This window comes from Panicum hallii, chromosome 3, assembly GCF_002211085.1.
Source record: "Panicum hallii strain FIL2 chromosome 3, PHallii_v3.1, whole genome shotgun sequence".
Lineage (NCBI taxonomy): Eukaryota > Viridiplantae > Streptophyta > Magnoliopsida > Poales > Poaceae > Panicum > Panicum hallii.
In genome coordinates this window covers 55,423,508-55,441,792 of record NC_038044.1, presented here as the reverse complement: position 1 = coordinate 55,441,792, position 18,285 = coordinate 55,423,508, and the positions used below count along the sequence as shown (strand labels likewise).

The window sequence follows — 18,285 nt, the reverse complement described above, 5'->3', positions numbered from 1 at the left end:
GTATGGAACCTCTTCCGATGTCCGCAGCTATACCCCCCATGATCCAAGGCAGCTCCATACAATAGGCCCGGATTCTGGTGCTTGTCGCCATCATTGTCTCTATATATGGCCGCGTTGTTTATAAGACCACTAACAATGGTTAGAGCTACGTGTTAGCTCCAAGATCTATGTGTCCCATCAAACTTAATAAGAGCCAATATAAAAGATCATTCTCCAATGGTCTAGACACTAACTAAAGTTAAAGTATGCTACAAATCAAAGAAAGATGATTGTGAAAGAGTTAATTATTGTTGGACCACTACACAACGAGGGGCGGGGTGAAGACAATCACTTCACAAGAACCGGCTCCCCTCCTCCTCTTGGTCTCTTCTCCACATGAAAAAAAAAAGACGACATGAATCGAAAAGCTAGCTGATGTATAACTGTTAGAAAAATATCCTAAGCGAGGAGAGGATGAGAGGCAAGGAGGAAAGGACAACATGTGATTGTTGCACTCTAGGCGGTGGAAAAAAAAGAGAGATGGTGGCCGGGATTGATTGGTTTTCATGTATGGCACACACCGCAGCGCACAGTTTATTTAACAAAGGGAAATTCTAGTCCCGAGCCCGACCGGCCGACCGCCCGAGACCGCGAGCCAATAATGATGAAGCAGTCTTCCAAAGCTGGAGCCCGAGCAAGTATAAATGAAAAGAAAGAAAAAAGAGCCCGAGCCCGAGCTCCAGGTCGTGTGGCGTGCGGGCCCTGCGGGGAGCTCCATTATATATTAACAGCAGTTGGGCGCGGCCAAGTCGATCACGAGCTCACCCATACCTAACATCACAGAACCCCCTTTTCTCCTCGCACGCCGCGTTCCCCTCCTGCTTTCCCTCTTGCACACCGGCACCATCTGCTGCCGGCGATGGACCTTGACGACCCCACTGGTGGGAGCACGGAGGTCCAGCCCCCTCCGCCGTCGGCCGACTACGTAGAGATGGTGGACCTTCTCGTTTCACCCCCGTCGCCGACATGGGCCCAGCTGCTGCCACCGTCGACCGTGCTTTACGATCCTCTTCCTTGGTCGCCGAGCTCCTCCCCGATATTTTCTCCTCCGCGGTACCTGGAGGACGACAGCGAAATGATACCAGCATCGGATTCCTTCCAGTTGTTCCAGTCATGGTCACCGATGGGGGCGGTCGACATGCTGTGGACCTTCGATGGTGCGCATATCCCGTATCCTGGGATGAGCTCCGGTGCTCCAAATTTCAACCTTGTCGCTGCAGCACCGCTGGCACCACAATTCAACGTCGCCGGTAAAAGTTCTCTATAGCATCGATTCGTTCTTGGCGTTTCTTCATTCACGCAGTTTGATTAAAACACACTGTGGTTTCCATCCTCTGTTGAACATCTAACCCCGGAGTGGTGACAGAGTCCGTATCAGGACCTGCAATTCGAAGGAGCCATCGAGGGTTTCGCATATTGAACTACGTACTTCGCTGGATTTTCTATGTGAGTATCTTCAATTATCCCGTGTGATTACTTCTTTTATATTCTAAATTATAGATCATTTTATGTTTTCTAGGTTTGCTATATATTTGAACGAATATCTAATAAAGAATGGGCCATTAGTGCCAGATTTTAAGGTCGTTATTGCCAATTTCGTGACAACAGTTGTGATTAGGAGAAAGATGATTTGTTTTTGAACTAACCCGTAGAAGACCTTTACTACCAGATGGTAACACCAACTGGTACTGAAAACTATATATAAAATTATACATTAAAACTATACATTAGTACCGGATGGTGTTACCAACTGGATGAAGGAAAAAATAAGAGTTTAAGTTTTAAATTAAACCGAAGATAAATCATGACCATGACGAAAATTGCGTACAGAAAACGAATATATGTAAACATGCTGATCAAGTGATTTAAGATAAAATATTGCAGCAGCAAGATCAACCCTAGCCAGATCATACTAGGTATGAAAGTCATAGTTAGGGACAGAAAACCTTACGTTTCTAGGCTGACCGGAATAACTGGGTAAAGAAGACGACGGCGACGATCAGCACCTCCACATGCTTAACGACGCCGAATCGCGCCGCACTGACGAGGAGGAAGACGAGCCGTGTTCACGAGGACGTAGAGGATGACGATGTGGAAGCATTCGAGCAGTCGCGCAGAGCGCTTCCCAAAAACCTTATTCGCCCTCTCCCGGTGCAGGATCGCTGAGCACGAGGTTCCGGAGACCTGCTCTCCCGATCGCCGGTGCACGCCGACGAACGGGATGAAGTAGCGTATGCGGCAGCGCAGCAGGCAGGTTGAGGCGTGTTGTGCGTCTTCTGTATGTATTTTTCTAGCCGGCACCCGTGCGTATTTATAGGAAGGAACCGCTAGGATTTTTGGCATCCCAAAAACCAAGTCGGTTATGAGTCCTAAAATTCCGCGCGTGATATCCGTAACAGATTCGAAATGGCAAAACAAATCTGCAAAAGGAAGCCACGTTCCCGCAAGGATTGGACCGGATTTTTTGTGAACCATTCACGCGCATGTCACGTGCGCGCGCCCTTCGCAAGAAGCCCGAGCCCGGCGAGGCGAGGTGCGCGCGCGTGTTCTTCCTTCTTCCTCTCACCCACACTTGCAAGAGCATGGAGAGCATTCAACTATTTAAGTTGGCTTTCCTCCACCTCCACTAACAAGGTGGGACTAACTTGTAGCCATGCACTTTTGCACTAATGGGCCTTTGAGATTTTATTGGAATTATTTGGATTTACATGGTGGGCCTTTGCACTATTGGGCCCAAATATTCCAACAATCCTCCACCAGATCTCAAAGTCTCATTATGATTTTGCCTCAACCTACTGTTGTTTGATATACCAGTATTTTAATGGAGACTGTTAAGTTGAACTTCCATCTACAACAGCAAGTTACACTCATTCACAACTTGAACAATGGACTAAGCCTTGAATTGCAATTTTTGTGCAAATGAGTTTCACTTACAGTCAAACTGATAATTGACCTCCAGTAGGCTACCTGGAGCATATAGGTCGTACTCCCTGGTCTCTTCATGAGCTTAATAGAGATCACCCGAATCTCACAGACTGCGACCGTCCAACAGTCAGGCTCACATAGGTGTATTCTTTCAAGAATGTTCTGCAGGAAAACGTCTTTGCTAATTAAAGCTAACAGAATACATTAAGGCCAATGCCAACTTGCCATGCAGTAATCAAGAGTATTGCATCCTTCTCGAGTGAGTATAAAAGGTTACTCTCATGCTAACCTCTAGCTTGGGTTAATCTCATGCTAACCTCCCAGATCCTAATTCACGGGATCTCCGATCGCATAGGTTGGGTTACCACTAGGGAATAGCTTATACAGGTCTCAAACCCATCTCCTTGGATGCATTGTCTATCACATTGCGTGACAACCCCTTGGTGAACGGATCAGCTAGATTTTTCTCAGTGTTGACATAACCCACAGTGATAACTCCGGAGTTTCTCATTTTTGTGACTGAATTTAATCGTCTCTTGATATGTCTTGAAGACTTCATATTGTCCTTTGAACTGTCTACCTTGGCAATCACGGTTTGATTGTCACAGTTTATCATTATTGCCGGCAATGGTTTCTCGACAATAGGCAAGTCCATCAAGAGCTCACGAAGCCAATCGGCTTCCACTGTAGCTGTATCCAGTGCTGTGAGTTCTGCCTCCATAGTAGACCTCATCAGGATCGTCTGTTTGCATGATCTCCATAAAACAGCAGCACCGCCAAAAGTGAAAACGTATCCACTAGTGGCATATAGCTCATCTAGATCCGATATCCAATTAGCATCACTGTATCCTTCCAGTACTGCAGGAAAATTGGAATAGTGAATCCCGTATTCCATAGTACCCACCAAGTAGTGCATTACGCGCTCAAGCGCACGCCAATGATCATCTCCCGAATTACTAGTAAACCGGCTCAACTTGCTAACAGCAAAAGAGATGTCAGGTCTTATTGCACTCGCAAGATACATGAGTGAGCCAATCATCTATGAATATCTCAATTGGTCTCTGCCAATTCTTCTGTTCTTTCGAAGGATCAAGCTCGGATCATAGGAAGTTGGACTAGATTTGCTATCCTTATAGCCAAATCGATTCAACATTTTCTCCTCATAATAGGATTGTGAAAGAGTAATTCCATTCTCTTCCTTGATCAGCTTGATTTCTGGTACTCGATTTCCTGCACCTTTCGCTTGTGCACTACCCGACGACCCTGTGGCACCAGAGGCAGAGCTTCGGCCAACTCCACGGCCGGCCCGGAGGAGTTGTCCCCTCTCGCCTCCCCTTCGATCTCCTTCTCCGCCAGGGGGCTTCCGTCCTCCGTGGACTCGCTGCCGTGCAGGGCTGCAGCTGCTCGAGCCCTCTTTGCTTCGGCAGCGGCGCTGGGGAGCAGGTGGTCTGGCCGAGGGATGTCGGGCTGTGGCGGGTAGCTGCGGTACAATTCCGTGTGTCCCTGCAGAAAGTTCTCAGTTAGTAATGGCATAACAGAGGTTGTTCCCAATAAAAAGTAGTCGAATACTCACCGGTTTGGGCGGACTTCGTGCGGAAAACAGTCCGGGCACGTAAGGCACAGCGTCCACGTCCAGCAGCACCCGCTTGACTCGGAGGAGTGCGGCGTCGTCTGACAATTCCTCTGCGCACATGCGAGACGGGTCTTCAGCGCCTGTGTACTCATATCCAAGTTTGTGGCGCTGTTGGATCGGCTGGACGCGGCGTTTGAAAAATGAAAACATGACGGATGCGCAGGTCACTCCCATCATCTTATGTGCCTCTATGATGTCTAATAGTTCCTTGACTTGATCCATGTCTCCCCTGGAAAGTTCAATATTCCACTCCGGCCTCACTACAGGTGGATTGTTTGATTTTGCTGGGAGTTGGGGGGCATGGTTTTCGATATAGAACCAGTGATTTTTCCACCCGGGAAGGTTGGAGGGGAATTTGTATGGTAGGTACTTGTCGCCGGCCTGCTGATGCAGTTGGATGCCGGCGCCCCCTACAACGGAAAGATTTTTCGAGGTGGGTTGTGGTTTGACGCGGAAGAGGAAGCGAAAAAGATCCCAGTGGGGTTCGATTCCGAGGAAGGCTTCACAGAAATTGATAAAAATCGAAATGTGGCAAATGGAATTCGGGTTGAGGTGATGGAGCTCAAGCCCATAATAATAAAGAATGCCGCGGAAGAAAGAACAAGAGGGGAGGGCCAATCCCCGTTCAGCAAAATGATAAAATATGACGATTTCGTCAACATTTTCCATGGGCAAAGATTCGCGGAATGAGGGGCTCCAGTTGATAAGATTCTTGTCTTGCAGCAACCCCTCGGAGACAAGTCTATTAAGATCATTGAGGGAACACTTACTGTGTGTCCACTCCCAGGTCGGCGGCGGTGTCTCCTTCTTCTTCCCTTCTTTCTCAGATTTCTTGGGCGCCATCTTCGGATCCGCTCGCCACGAGTTGCTCGGGGGCTGCGGGGAGAGGGGCATGGAGATCTAGGGGGTTGGGATTTCTCCGGGAGGATGACGGCGGAGCGCGGCTCTGTTTGGGGATTTTGATGGTTTTTGGCAGATTGCAGATTGGAAGCACAGTCTTTTCTCATTGTTGCCGTGGGGTTAAATAACCAGCGGTTGGGGAAAAGTTTACTGTTTCGAAGTTGAAGAGTCGTTTTTGGGAATATTCCGAAGATGAGGGGTCATTTGGTAGACTGTTTGGATTAAATATTCGATTAATCAGTTTTCAGGGTTAATTGGCCTGAAAAGAGGGGTTTTTCGAATTTTAGATCTAACCCCCATCATTTGTACCACCATGTTGGTAAATTACCGTGTGGATATTTTTGCATCGCATGCCACGACTTTTTGATCCTTTTCTCCAAATTTGGGGGATTTAGATTAAAGGCTCGGGGGCTGCGGGATACGTGGCATCGACTACTTATTTTTATAAATTTATTTGAAAATTAAGTAGGGAGGATTCAAGACTAATTCGACCCTCAGCCTGATTCTCCGATTCAACCTAAGGATCGGGAGCTACTCCATATGGAGTGCGATTTTTCAATCGCACACCATATTAGAAATATAATTCGGGGCATGAGCACCTCATAGCTTCGATGCAGCCAAGCAAGTACTCGAAGAAGGACTTCAAGACGGAGCTTTGAAGAAGCCGAAGGCTACTTCAAAAGTACTCGATAAGCCTGCAGTACTCAGCTACGAAGAGCTCGGGGGCTTGTCAGACCCGGGGCTACGGGACTGTGTACATAACGTAGTTTAAAGAGGTTTAAGAGATTAAATCCGTCTTATCTCTTATTAATCTTGTTTATCTCTTATTTATTCCATTTAAATAGGAGATAAGGCTAACCGATGCAGAAGGAATCTATTCGAGGTAAGTTCTGGAACGATTTCTTGGCTGGTGTTGGTTAGTATCTTTGTAACCCTGGCCTCTCGGATATATAAGGGAGGATAGGGACCCCTCTAAAAATAGGATCTCCAGATCATTCTACACCTAAGGCAATACAAACCACCATACAGGACGTAGGGTATTACGCACCTCGCGGCCCGAACCTGTCTAAGTTTTATGTTCCTTGCACCTTCGAGTTCCTGATCTCGGCGTCTCCTCATCTAAACTTACCACCTTGGGCATATCCCTCGGTGGGCAGCCGGTAAAACACCGACAGCTTGTCAGACCCGGGGCTACGGGACTGTGTACATAACGTAGTTTAAAGAGGTTTAAGAGATTAAGTCCGTCTTATCTCTTATTCATCTTGTTTATCTCTTATTTATTCCATTTAAATAGGAGATAAGGCTAACCGATGCAGAAGGAATCTACTCGAGATATGTTCTGGTACGATTTCTTGGATGGAGTTGGTTAGTATTTTTGTAACCCTGGCCTCTCGGATATATAAGGGAGGACAGGGACACCTCTATAAACAGGATCTCCAGATCATTCTACACCTAAGGCAATACAAATCACCATACACGACGTAGGGTATTACGCACCTCGCGGCCCGAACCTGTCTAAGTTTTGTGTTCCTTGCACCTTCGAGTTATTGATCTCGGCGTCTCCTCACCTAAACTAACCACCTTGGGCATATCCCTCGGTGGGCAGCCATTAAAACACTGACAGCTGACGCGCCAGGTAGGGGAGCGCATCGAAGATCCACCGGCGAACTTGATGGCATCTTTCCAGTTCACAAGAAGGCCGTGCTGGCGCCCACCGTGGGGCACCTCGACTTCGCGAGGATGATCGGCGGCCCGCCGACGACTACTTCGACTACTCGCCTTGACTTGAAAACTAGTTGGAATCGACTCCGACTAGTCGAGTTTCATCAACAAATCATCACAGCTCCATCAACGAGCTCCACGGCTTCATCGATATTCGTCCACGAATCAAGCTAAGTGACTTATACCTTTTCCGACTTGTTTTTCACAGGATCGGCTACCTTTTTGGGTACGCCTCTTGACGGGCATGAAACCCTCGGGGGCTACACCATGATTGGTTACCTTTTTGGGTACGCCTCTCGACGGGTATGAAACCCTCGGGGGCTACACCATGATCGACTACTTATCTGTGTACGTCTCTCGACGGACATGAATCCCTCCAGAGCTACACTTCGCCGACTACCTATCTGTGTACGTCTCTCGACGGGCATTGAAACCCTCCAGAGCTACACTTTGCAACTACTTTTGCGCACTGCGCATCCTCTTTGTCGCATGACGACTACTTTCTGCTCGTTGTCTCCTCTTAACGGTCGCTAATCTACTTGAGTAGCACATACCTTAATCCGTGAAACCTCGGCTCTTTTGTCACACCTAACGCCTCTACGCGTACACGAGACAAAGATCTCATATACGCTATGAGCAACGGCTAAAACAGGACCAGGTGCTTAAACGTAACAGGTGGACTGCTCGGGAGATTTAAATGGCCTAAAAAAGAGCTCGACACAACAATTTTTACACCGAATAAATTTTGGTGTCTTCACATTATTACTGAGTACTACTCGGTATCTTCGCATTATGCTACATAATGTATGCATTTTTTTTCAGATCAAGCTTTGGCAATAACCCTCCAGGCAGTACGGCGTGCCATCACAGTTCCGCTAGTTCCCAGGCTTGGGGGCTTGGCGATGCACACTACTCGACATGGCTCCTTCGGCTCTCCTGGCTCGTAAGCTCGGGGGCTGGACGCCGCAAAACTACTCAAAGATGACTCATATGAAGATTGAGAGTGCAGAAGAAACTCTAGGTCAGTGCGCGGTTAAATAAACCAGCGGGAGGCTTAATTTCACTATGCAGAAGGCGAATAGTTTTTCTCAGGATTTCAGAATAATACCAATGCCACGATTCTTGGATCCTTTTTCCTAAACCTGGGAGATTTGGGTTCAAGGCTCGAGAGCTGTGGGGTACGTGGCATCAACTACTTATTTTTTCGAATTTATTCGAAGAGTAAGTAAGGAAGATTCAAGACTAATGCGACCCTCAGCCTGATTCTTCGATTCAACCTAAGGCTCGGGGGTTACTCCATATGGAGTGCGATTTTTCAATCGCACACCATATTGAAATATAATTCGGGGCATGAGCACCTCATAGCTTCGATGCAGCCAAGCAAATACTCGAAGAAGGACTTCAAGACGGAACTTTGAAGAAGCCGAAGGCTCCTTTGAAAGTACTCGATAAGCCTGCAGTACTCAGCTACAAAGAGCTTGGGGGCTTGTCAGACCCGGGGCCACGGGACTGTGTACATAATATAGTTTAAAGAGGTTTAAGAGATTAAGTCCGTCTTATCTCTTATTAATCTTGTTTATCTCTTATTTATTCCATTTAAATAGGAGATAAGGCTAACCGATGCAGAAGTAATCTACTCAAGATATGTTCTGGTACGATTCCTTGGCTGGTATTGGTTAGTATCTTTGTAACCCTGGCCTCTCGGATATATAAGGGAGGATAGGGATCCCTCTAAAAACAGGATCTCCAGATCGTTCTACACCTAAGGCAATACAAACCACCATACAGGACGTAGGGTATTACGCACCTCGCGGCTCGAACCTGTCTAAGTTTTATGTTCCTTGCACCTTCGAGTTCCTGATCTTGGCGTCTCCTCACCTAAACTTACCACCTTGGGCATATCCTTTGGTGGGCAGCCGGTAAAATACTGACAGTTGAGAATAACATCAGCCTCACCAAGATCTTTCATATCAAAGTTTTGACACAAGAATGTCTTGACTTCGTTGATTACATCAGGACTAGTCCCAAAGATCAGTATGTCATCGACATACAAACACAATATAACTTCTTGACCCCCACCATAGTAGTAATATACACATCGATCAGCCTCATTAATACTAAAGCCTGCTGATATGAGTGTCAAGTTGAATTTCTCATACCATTGCTTAGGTGCTTGCTTCAGGCCATACAAAGATTTATACAATTTGCACACCTTGTTCTTATGACCGTCTACTACAAACCCTTCAGGCTGTGTCATGTAGATTTCCTCTTACAGCTCTCCATTGAGGAAAGCTGTCTTAACATCCATCTGATGGATGAGAAGACCATGCGAGGTAGCTAGGGAGAGTAGAACACGAATAGTGGTTAGTCTCGCAACAGGTGAGTAAGTATCAAAGAAATCTTTGCCTTCTTTCTGGGTGTAACCCTTAGCCACAAGTCGAGCCTTGTACTTGTCAATAGTACCATCAGGCTTAAGCTTCTTCTTGAACACCCACTTGCAACCCACAGGTTTGCAACCATATGGTCTTTCGACCAGCTCCCAAGTTCCATTGGAGAGAATGGAGTCCATCTCGCTATGGACAACTTCTTTCCAATCATCTGCATCAGGAGATGAGAATGCCTTAGTGATTGTTTTGGGAGAATCATCTATGAGATAAACAGTGAAATCATCACCAAAAGACTTTGCAGTCGTTTGCCTCTTGCTCCTCCTGGGAGCATCACTGTGAATCTCCTCATGATTTAATTCAAGTGTGTGTTCATCATGCTCAGAAAATTCAACAGATTCAGGAGTTGTATTCACTGTTTCATTCAGAGGTAATGAAGATATAACATGCGAGCCTTTCATAGGAAAAAGATTCTCAAGGAAAGTAGCATCACGAGACTCAAGCAGTGAATTTACATGTATACCACTCAGATTTAACTACTAGAAATCTATAAGCAATGCTATGATGTGCATAACCCAAAAGATATAATCCACAGTTTTAGGTTCCAACTTGCGCTTCTTGTTGATGGACACATTCACCTTGGCCAAATAACCCCATGTGCACAAGTAAGAGAGTGAAGGTCTTCTCCCAATCCACTCCTCGTAAGGAGTCTTTTCCTTATTCTTTATGGGAACTCTATTCAGGACATGACATGAAGTCAATACTGCCTCCCCCCACCATGCCTTAGATAATCTGGCGGTGTCTAACATGGCGTTAACCAGGTCAGACAACGTGCGATTCTTCCTTTCGGCAACCCCGTTTGATTCGGGTGAATAGGGAGGCGTCCTCTCATGAATAATGCCGTGTTCTGTACAGAATAAGTCAAAATCGTTAGAGAAATATTCACCTCCTCGATCGGACCTAAGTCATTTGATCTTTTCTCAAGTTGGGTTTCTACTTCAGACTTATAGATTTTAAAGCAGTTAAGAGCCTCATCTTTCGTTTTCAACAAGTACACATAGCAAAATCTAGTTGCATCGTCAATCAAGGTATGAAATATCTTTTTCCACCTTCTGTTAACACGCCATTCATCTCACAGATATCTGAATGGACGAGTTCTAGAGGTGCCAATTGTCTCTCCTCTGCCACCTTGTGAGGTTTTCGAGGTTGCTTAGATTGCACACAACTATGGCACTTAGAACCTTTGATTATGGAAAAATTCAGAATTAAACTCATGGTGAAAAGTCGAAACATAGAGCCAAAATTTAGATGACATAAACGCGAGTGCTAAATAGATGCATCGCTCTCATTTATACCATCAGAAATTAAGTTCACGGACTTATTACAATAATCTGAAACTGAAAAATGGAACAAGCCTCTGCACTCATAGCCTTTACCGATAAATTGTCCACACTTAGACACAACAAATTTATTGGACTCAATCACTACTTTAAAACCATCCCTACACAAAAGGGAGCCACTAACTAGATTCTTGCCGATAGTAGGGACATGCTGCACGTTCTTCAGCTGCACGATCTTTCCTGAAGTAAGCTTCAGATCGACCGTGCCAACACCACGAACAGTAGCATGCGACCCATTGCCCATCATCACGGTAGAATCCCGAGCAGTCTGGTAAGAAGAAAACAAGGTAGCATCAGAACACACATGAACATTTGCACCAGTATCAAGCCACGGTAAATACAAAAAAAACCAAAGGTAAAGAATTATACCCACTGGTTTCCACTCCAGCCATGGTGACCGTGTTCGCAGTCTTCTGCTCAGGTGAAGGCTTCCTTCCTTTGCGGTGTGGGCACTTCTTTGCCCAATGATCGGAAGATCCACATACAAAACAGCCTTGACCTTCCTTGAACTTCTTCTTGAAAGTAGTGGTAGGCTGCGACTTGATCTTTTTTTCCCTTGCCCTTGCCTTTGCTATGAGACTTCTGCACCATGTTGGCACTAGTCTGGCCCTCAGCAGCCTTAGATCGCCCATCCTTGGCCCAAACTTTTTCCTCAACATTAAGGGATGCTATCAGATTAGACACTGGTATCTCCATCCTCTTGTGTTTGAGAGTAGTGGCGAAATCCCTCCATGAAGGAGGCAACTTGGCAATGATGCCACCAGCCACAAACTTATCGGGTAGGTTGATCTTGAGGTGCTCAAGCTCCTTGGTCATGTACTGTATCTCGTGAGCCTGCTCGACTACAGATTTTCCATCGGTCATCTTGTAGTCATCGTACTGCTCCATAATGTACAACTCAGCGTCAGCATCTGTGCCGCCAAAGTCAGCCTCCAGGGCATCCCACAACTTTTTAGCGTCTGTGTGATGGAGGTACACATCTTGTAGACGATCTACAAGTGTACCGATCACAGCGCCCACAAAAAATGTATTGGCCTCAGTAAAGGGCTTCTCCTGCTCAGGGGTAAGAGGCCCCTCAGGTTTGCCCTTGGACACCCACAACATGTTCATGGCAGTGCTCGCCAGAGAACTTCTCGGGCCTCAGAGCATCAACAAATCCAGCCATGAAAATGAAATTCCTATATCAAGGTTTTTGGATTGATGGAATAAATAAAAGTTTTAGTTTTAAATTAATCTGAAGATAAATCATGACCATGATGAAAATTGCGTACAGAAAATGAACATATGTAAACATGCTGATCAAGTGATTTAAGATAAAATATCGCAGCAACAAGATCAACCCTAACCAGATCATACTAGGTATGAAAGACACAGTTAGGGACAGAAAACTGTACGTTTCTAGGCTGATCGGAATAACCGGGTAAAGAAGACGACGGTGACGATCAGCACCTCCGCGTGCTTGATGACGCCGAGTCGCGCCCTACTGACGAGAAGGAAGACGAGCCGTGGTGACGAGGACGTAGAGGATGGCGATGTGGAAGCGTTCGAGCAGTCGTGCAGAGGGCTTCCAAAAAAACCTTATTCGCCCTCTCCTAGTGCAGGATCGCTGAGGACGAAATTCCGAAGACCTGCTCTCCTGATCGCCGGTGCACGCCGACGAACGGGATGAAGTAGCGTACGCGGCGGCGCAGCAGGCAGGTTGAGGCGTGTTGTGCGTCTTCTGTATGTATTTTTCTAGCCGGCCCGTGCGTATTTACAGGAAGGAACCGCTAGGGTTTTTGGCGTCCCAAAAACCAAGTCGGTTACGAGTCCTAAAATTCCGCACGTGATATCCGTAACAGATTTGAAGTGGCAAAACAAATCTGCGAAAGGAAGCCGCATTCCCGCAAGGATTGGACCGGATTTTTGGCGGACCATTCACGCGCACGTCGCGTGTGCACGCTCTTTGCCCGAAGCCCAAGCCCGGCGAGGCGAGCGAGCGTGCGCGTGTTCTTCCTTCTTCCTCTCACCCACACTTGCAAGAGCATGGAGAGCATCCAACTATTTAACTTGGATTTCCTCCACCTCCACTAGCAAGGTGGGACTAACTTGTTGCCATGCACTTTTGCACTAATGGGCCTTTGAGATTTTATTGGAATTACTTGGATTTATATGGTGCGTCTTTGCACTATTGGGCCTAAATATTCCAATAATTCCCCACCAGATCTTAAAGTCTCATTATAATTTGGAACGAAGCTAGGAAGTAACAAAAAAGATGTCATATTTAACCACCGACATTGCCAAATCTATTTTATAAAATATGCAAGAGAACTGCCCATCTTTATATTAAAATAGAAAAAGAGTATAGATTGCAACATGCTGGAGCGCTCCCTTATTCTATATAATTAATACAAAACTCAGATGACCTGAGAAAAAAACACCAAACAACACGCTAGAAAGATTTGTCGCTCCTGCCACTACGTAAAATGAGTTTCTAGAGATGGGTAAAAACGTGTTTTTAGAGATGGGTAAAAACATATTTTAGAGACGGGTGCGGTATCCGATCCTACTTCTCATAGCTAAAAATGCTATTTTTAGAGGCAGGTTATGAGCCCGCCCCTGAAAATGATTTCTAAGGGCGGGTCACATCAGAAATCAATTTCTAGAAAATAAAAAAATCAAGAATAGCAAAATAAAAAATATTGCAGCCAACTAGCCACCACCACAATCTTTCTGTATTATTGAGGTACAATTTTTTTGATGAAATATGTACATTTACATCATCCGGGATTCGAACCGAATACCTCGAGCCTCGCACGTACCTTTATCTCCACCACACTACACAATCACTCATGACTCTATTGGTTATGTTATTTTTTTGTATTAACTCTGAAATTGATTTGTAGGGGAGGGTGACGCCATCACCCACCCCTACAAATGTTTTTCTATTTTATTCCAAAAATTCATTTAAATCTTTACATATGGCAAAACAAATCTAAAAAAGTGAAACTTCTATAGTATGGTTATTGTGAATTGTAGATAAAAAAATATGCCAAGTATATTTTAGTGTATATAAAGGTTAAGATCGTGGAAATCTTAAAATATGACTTGAGTTGTATGAGACACTATATAGTCCTACCTATTAGACAACTTATAATATTTTTTGGACAATTAAATGATCTTAAGTTATCAACTACAATTCAATTGTAGGTCTCGTCAATCTCTACCATTTTAGTATGAAGTTCATTTTAGTATGAAGTTTGACTTCATCCGAGATTATATGAAAAAATTATGAATATTTTTTGCGTGGGACTATTTGTAGGGGCGGATGACCCTAAAAATGCATTTTCCATCCGCCCCCTAAAAATGGTGGTCACTTCTATGGATGGGTGACGTCATCACCTGTCCCTAAAACTACATTTCTAGGAGCGGGTCTCTTGCTTATAGGAGTAGGTTACATTTTGACCCGCTTCGGAAAAAAATGCTACATTGCTGCAAATCGTGCGTTTTTAGTAGTGTGCTACGACTTGAAGTTCAGCCTCGGCTTTAATCCTCTCTGGAGTAGTTGATCGAGATGTATGAAAGTCCGGCAAAAAACCCTTGCGTTCCTTTCGTTCCAGATTTCCGGAATGACAGCTGAGAACAGGGTGTCAAACCCCTTCCTATGCTCACTTGTCCACATCATCAGCAGGAAACAAGCAGTTGTACTGCATATAATTAAAAATAAGCAGTTGTTCAGTGAAACAAGCACATCTTTCTCTCACTTTGCGCTCTCTCCTCTATATAATAAAAAATATTATGTGACACTGTATAAAATTACCTATTGGATAGCTGATGTATAGCAATATACTAATAGTGAGTAGGTTGCGGCCACCACTTAGGCATTTTGACTCGAGTCGGTATCAGTGAGCATGTCGGGGCCAGTTTAACTAGGGCCCGAGCCTGATTTGACCATCCATATATAAGAAACAAGGATCAGCCCTACTCCCCATCCGAAAAAACTTTATTGATAGGAAAACGAAGACAATTAACTTATACTTCAACCCTCTCCTCAAGCCTCAAATGGAAATATAAGTTGACTAAAATTATTTTATTTAATTATGTTCATCATGATTCGAACTCAAGACCTTTAGTCCGAATACCAGCATATTAAGTTATATGCATTGACCAATTCAACCTAAAATATAAAAAAGATGAATAATTCACTTATACTTCAACACACCTCTTAACGTGCAGACTCCCTCGATTCGTTCTCAAATGTGAAAATATGTCACATGCAATAACATGCTAGGATTCAAACTCAAGATCTCTGCATCTGATACCACATTTAGTTGTATCCATCAACCAGTTCAATCATAAAACTGAAGCAGATAGGAAAGGTAGACAGTTAATACCCCTACATAGTTTTTAGTGACTATTTCGTGTCCCTAGGGACATAACCCTTCTGTGCTGTTCTTTACTACTTCTATTTGGAACCGATGTGGTAAAAAATATTGCGTGGAAGAAATGCCATGAAAAATTGACATCTGTCATAAACATGCGAGCAACCCCAAAAAACGTCTTATTAAAAGTCCCAACAAAGAAGTTGGAACGAAGTCATGATGGAAAAACACAAAAGGAACAAAGGCATAACTTTCTTACTCAACTAGGAGTTTATTAGCTATATTTATTTTTTCACTGCTTTTTAATCCATCTCTACCCTTTATGCACGGGCACTAACAGTTAGCTTTATCAGACAAAGCTCATCGTCACAAGGTCTCGGAGTATAGCTTCCCTGAGTGATGAGATCGAGACAATGCGTTGTTACCTGATGGCCCCTGAGAGATCTGAGTACATGGTAATTACCTTGGTGAACCAGTTCCTAGAGGTGGTTGACTGCCTCATGGATTTGTTGGCCATGAGATGGTCAGTACCTAGAAAAGCCAAGCAGATCGAGGAGGTCACAGCCAAAGTCGAGGATATCAGCCGAAGGATTGTGCTCTATCACCCCCCCATCGAGGCAGCTGGCCGTCCCAGGATGCTTGGTGCAGGAACATTGTACACCGCCGCCCATTTTGACTATATTTCAGCTTTGATGAAAAAGGTTTTTTGCCATTTAAAGGTGGTCGGCGATGCAGGTTTGAGGATTTGCTCTCAAGGCCATGCGCTTTTTTGTGAGAACCATGAGCAGAATAACAGTACATGTGCCCGAAATTCTGAAGGTTCCTACTGTTCATCGCCCCAGAACAATACCACTGGAGGCTGTAGAGTTCAACAACATGAGAAAGGGAGGAAGGGAGTTTCAGTGAAGCAGCGTTCAAATGCTGGTTCAGTAGTTAGGTTGCACTTCAGCAAGAATTTTTCCAATGATTCTTGCACCGCAAGTGCTCCCTCCACTTATGGCACGTCTCACCTTTCAAGGCGTCTTGAGAATGTTCATCAGATGGACCTATCAGGCCACCCAGAAGAGCTGACCAGAGAAATTGCTGAGAATGCCACGCCTTTGACTAAAAATGATAAGAGTGTGGTTGACAATGAGCTTGGTGAAATATCAACAAAGCGCAACAAGTACACTTCAGGGTCTAAATCAGAAGTTTGGCTCCATTTCGAAAAATTGGTGGCCGTTGAAGATTCTGGCGTTAAGGCAAAGTGCATATACTGTGACAAGGTGTTGAAAGCTGATTCAAGAAGAAATGGTACTTCTCGCCTGCGGAGGCATATTACAGATTTTCACAAGATAAAGTTAGCCAGATCAATCGTAATCAAGAAGAGACAATCAAAAAAGAAAAAACAAGTAGCCAGCACCCACAGCCAAGCCAAAGACCAAGCTTCTCTTGATTGCCATCATTTCAACAGTATCGTAAGAGCTGCCTCCGCTAATGGTCGTCCTCACCAGGTAAGGGCATCATAAGATTGTACATCAGAATATCAGATACACATGTAAGCATGGTTTAATCTTGCAAAACGACCCCAATTGTCCTCTTGTTCGCAGGGACTACAGTTCACAGAAATAGCAGAGAATCCCATGCCTTCCACTGAAAAGAAGAGTGCGGAAGTTGAACCAGGTAATAAATCAAGAAAGCACACGGAGTGTACTTCGTGGTCAAGATCAAAAGTTTGGCTTCATTTCTCAAGAGTGGTGAACATTGATGATTCTTGCGTCATTAAGGCAATGTGCAGACATTGTGGCAAGCTATTGAGAGCTGATTCAAAAATAAATGGCACTTCTCGCCTGCGGAGGCACATTATCGGTTGTCACAAGATAGAGTTAGGCGGATCAGCGAAAACTACAGGAAGTTATGGGAACGATTCAACCGTCAACCAAGAATTGACCAGCATCGACAACCAAGCCGAAGATCACGCTGCTGCTGAATGCCGAGGAATCGAGCATGACAAAGTGCCTAGGGAGATAATCGTCCTGGATTATCAAAACTCAGGTTCGACGATCTCTGCAGAGCTGGCTCCTCTTGTCATCCCTCATGGGCGGCACCCTGCTTCGTTGTCTTTTGTTCCAGGAGCTTAATTTGTGGTCTACTGTTTAGCTGAATATTTTCTTTGTGCTCTGCAGCCTCCTTGTAGCCAGTAGTTGCATGTTTAATTCTTCTGTACCAGATTTAATCAAGAGTATTTCTGCCATAACAACTCCTTGGACCCATGTTTTGTACACAACGTTGTATTCTGCTCCAGGTTCTATTTCACTTATGCCCTCTTACTGTTTCAGGCGATGCAGTTGTTAAGATATTAGATATCTAAACCAGAAAAACAGATAATTAACAAGATTAGGTCAACAGCAGAGGAAGAGGTTCTAGCGCAGATCGATGATGTTAGTAGCTTACGTAAGAAGCAGCAGAAGTGAAATAGCCTGGCTATTTGGTTAGTTTCAGGCGATGCCCTCTTACTGTTTCACTTAGGGAAGCTTGCAGAGCCAACAGATGAAGCAGCCTGTCATCAGCCGTGCCACTCACCTCCACTCGATGCATCACAACTCACAAGCAGCTCGGCCACATCCAGTAGGAAGTTCGGCTAGTAGGTGCTTGCCCTGTCTCAAGTAAAAAGCATTGACAGGGCACCTTAGGAACAAGAGCATAACGGTTGTTCACTTCCCTTCCCCATTCCTTTCGGCATACGAACCTTATCTGCCATTAGGGGTGATTCGAATTTCGAATGCGGCGCCGGACGGGCCGTTAAGTCTCAGGCCAATATAAAGGAGACCGACACGACCAGTTCTTATCCACTCACTCTCCTTCCTCTGCTTTTTCCGCCCCTGCCGAATCATTCCAGATCTCGTCGGCGCTCCTCAAAGCTCTCGCCTTTTTCCTTGCAA

General features: G+C 45.0%; 1 protein-coding gene across 3 annotated transcripts; it reads left to right on the top strand.

The window, feature by feature from the left end:
• Positions 1-776: 776 nt before the first annotated feature.
• LOC112887180 lies at positions 777-17,681 on the top strand. 3 transcript variants are annotated; one of them, XM_025953289.1, is made up of 5 exons: positions 777-1,289; positions 1,397-1,485; positions 15,718-16,857; positions 16,954-17,026; positions 17,131-17,269. In XM_025953289.1, the coding sequence occupies exons 1-5, from the start codon at positions 899-901 to the stop codon at positions 17,166-17,168; spliced, it is 1,731 nt and encodes a 576-aa protein (XP_025809074.1). In that variant the 5' UTR covers positions 777-898; the 3' UTR covers positions 17,169-17,269. The 3 variants fall into 3 exon arrangements, with proteins under 3 accessions (XP_025809074.1, XP_025809073.1, XP_025809071.1); XM_025953288.1 differs by having other exon boundaries at positions 779-1,289; positions 1,406-1,485; positions 16,954-17,681; XM_025953286.1 differs by having other exon boundaries at positions 779-1,289; positions 16,954-17,681.
• Positions 17,682-18,285: the final 604 nt, after the last annotated feature.

Bases quoted from the DNA above. Each gene is read 5' to 3' on its own strand.
- LOC112887180 (XM_025953286.1), top strand. From the start codon at position 899: ATGGACCTTGACGACCCCACTGGTGGGAGCACGGAGGTCCAGCCCCCT. The intron at 1,290-1,396 runs GTAAAAGTTCTC...CTAACCCCGGAG, and splicing joins ACCACAATTCAACGTCGCCG to TGGTGACAGAGTCCGTATCA. The intron at 16,858-16,953 runs GTAAGGGCATCA...TCTTGTTCGCAG, and splicing joins CTAATGGTCGTCCTCACCAG to GGACTACAGTTCACAGAAAT.